Below are 917 nucleotides of genomic sequence, written 5' to 3'. Positions count from 1 at the left end.
ACGAATCTTTCACAGTCAATATAAGCGGCTTTGAAGTAAACGTGAACATCAGGTGACTGACCACTTGGCCCCTTTGCACAGTACAGTGATTGAGAGTGAGGGACTGAATTTTGATGAATAAACAATGTGGTTTACCTGCCCACAGTTTAAAATTAAAACCAAACATGGTTAAAAGACAGTTCAGCCGGTGAACTCGAACAGTGCATCGTTTGCACTTTTTGGTGTACAGTTTCAAAACAAACACAAAATAAAAGTGGGTGGCCAGTCTTTTCTGGTGTACTAGATCTCAATTTGACATTTTGTCAGAGTTTCAGGTCTTAACTCTGTTAAATATTGCTCTGGGGGTGGTTTTCAAAGTCTTTACCGGTCACTATCACACCATAGTGTCCCATGAAGACCGTCAATAAGACAACGACCCTGTCTGTGAGCAAATGGTGTAAAATTCGAATGTCCTTTCTTTTTCGCTCAATCGGTTTTTCCGTTCTCCTGGCTCTCAGGTTTGGATCTCCGGCTGGAACGCAGGACTTTGTAGCAGCCGCGAGCGATTTTATGCATCCACATGACGTTCATGATGTCCAGGCAGATGCTGGAGAAGATCCAAGCGCTACGGCCGCCGAAGGAGACCTTGTAGAAGGCCTCTGTGCCGTACACTGAGCACATTCGACTGTAGTATACCGGCATGACGGCGATCCGCACCAGGAAAAACACGGCCGCCATCAGTACCCCGTTAGCCATGTTGGGCTTGGAGGCTTTGGGGTAACCTAATACTTCAAAGAACCAGCTGGAAAACACAGGTGAGCAAAGTGACATGCTGTAAACTACCTGGTATCTACAGTACCATCACAACATTCATTTGCGTCATTTCTTATTAAAGACGACACGAAATGGCATTTGAAAGGAATAGTTTACTCAAAAAC

The 917-nt window shown here is 44.8% G+C and overlaps 1 protein-coding gene across 1 annotated transcript; it reads right to left on the bottom strand.

The window, feature by feature from the left end:
• Positions 1-7: 7 nt before the first annotated feature.
• On the bottom strand, positions 8-911 carry LOC107578871 (transmembrane protein 56-B-like). The gene has a single exon (XM_016264776.1). The coding sequence runs from the start codon at positions 808-810 to the stop codon at positions 466-468; it is 345 nt and encodes a 114-aa protein (XP_016120262.1). The 5' UTR covers positions 811-911; the 3' UTR covers positions 8-465.
• Between the last annotated feature and the right edge of the window lie 6 nt (positions 912-917).

This window comes from Sinocyclocheilus grahami, unplaced genomic scaffold (assembly GCF_001515645.1).
Source record: "Sinocyclocheilus grahami isolate Dianchi unplaced genomic scaffold, SAMN03320097.WGS_v1.1 scaffold12441.1, whole genome shotgun sequence".
Taxonomy (NCBI): Eukaryota; Metazoa; Chordata; class Actinopteri; order Cypriniformes; family Cyprinidae; genus Sinocyclocheilus; species Sinocyclocheilus grahami.
Note: the sequence above shows the minus strand (reverse complement) of the source record. Positions and strands in the feature narration are given on the sequence as shown.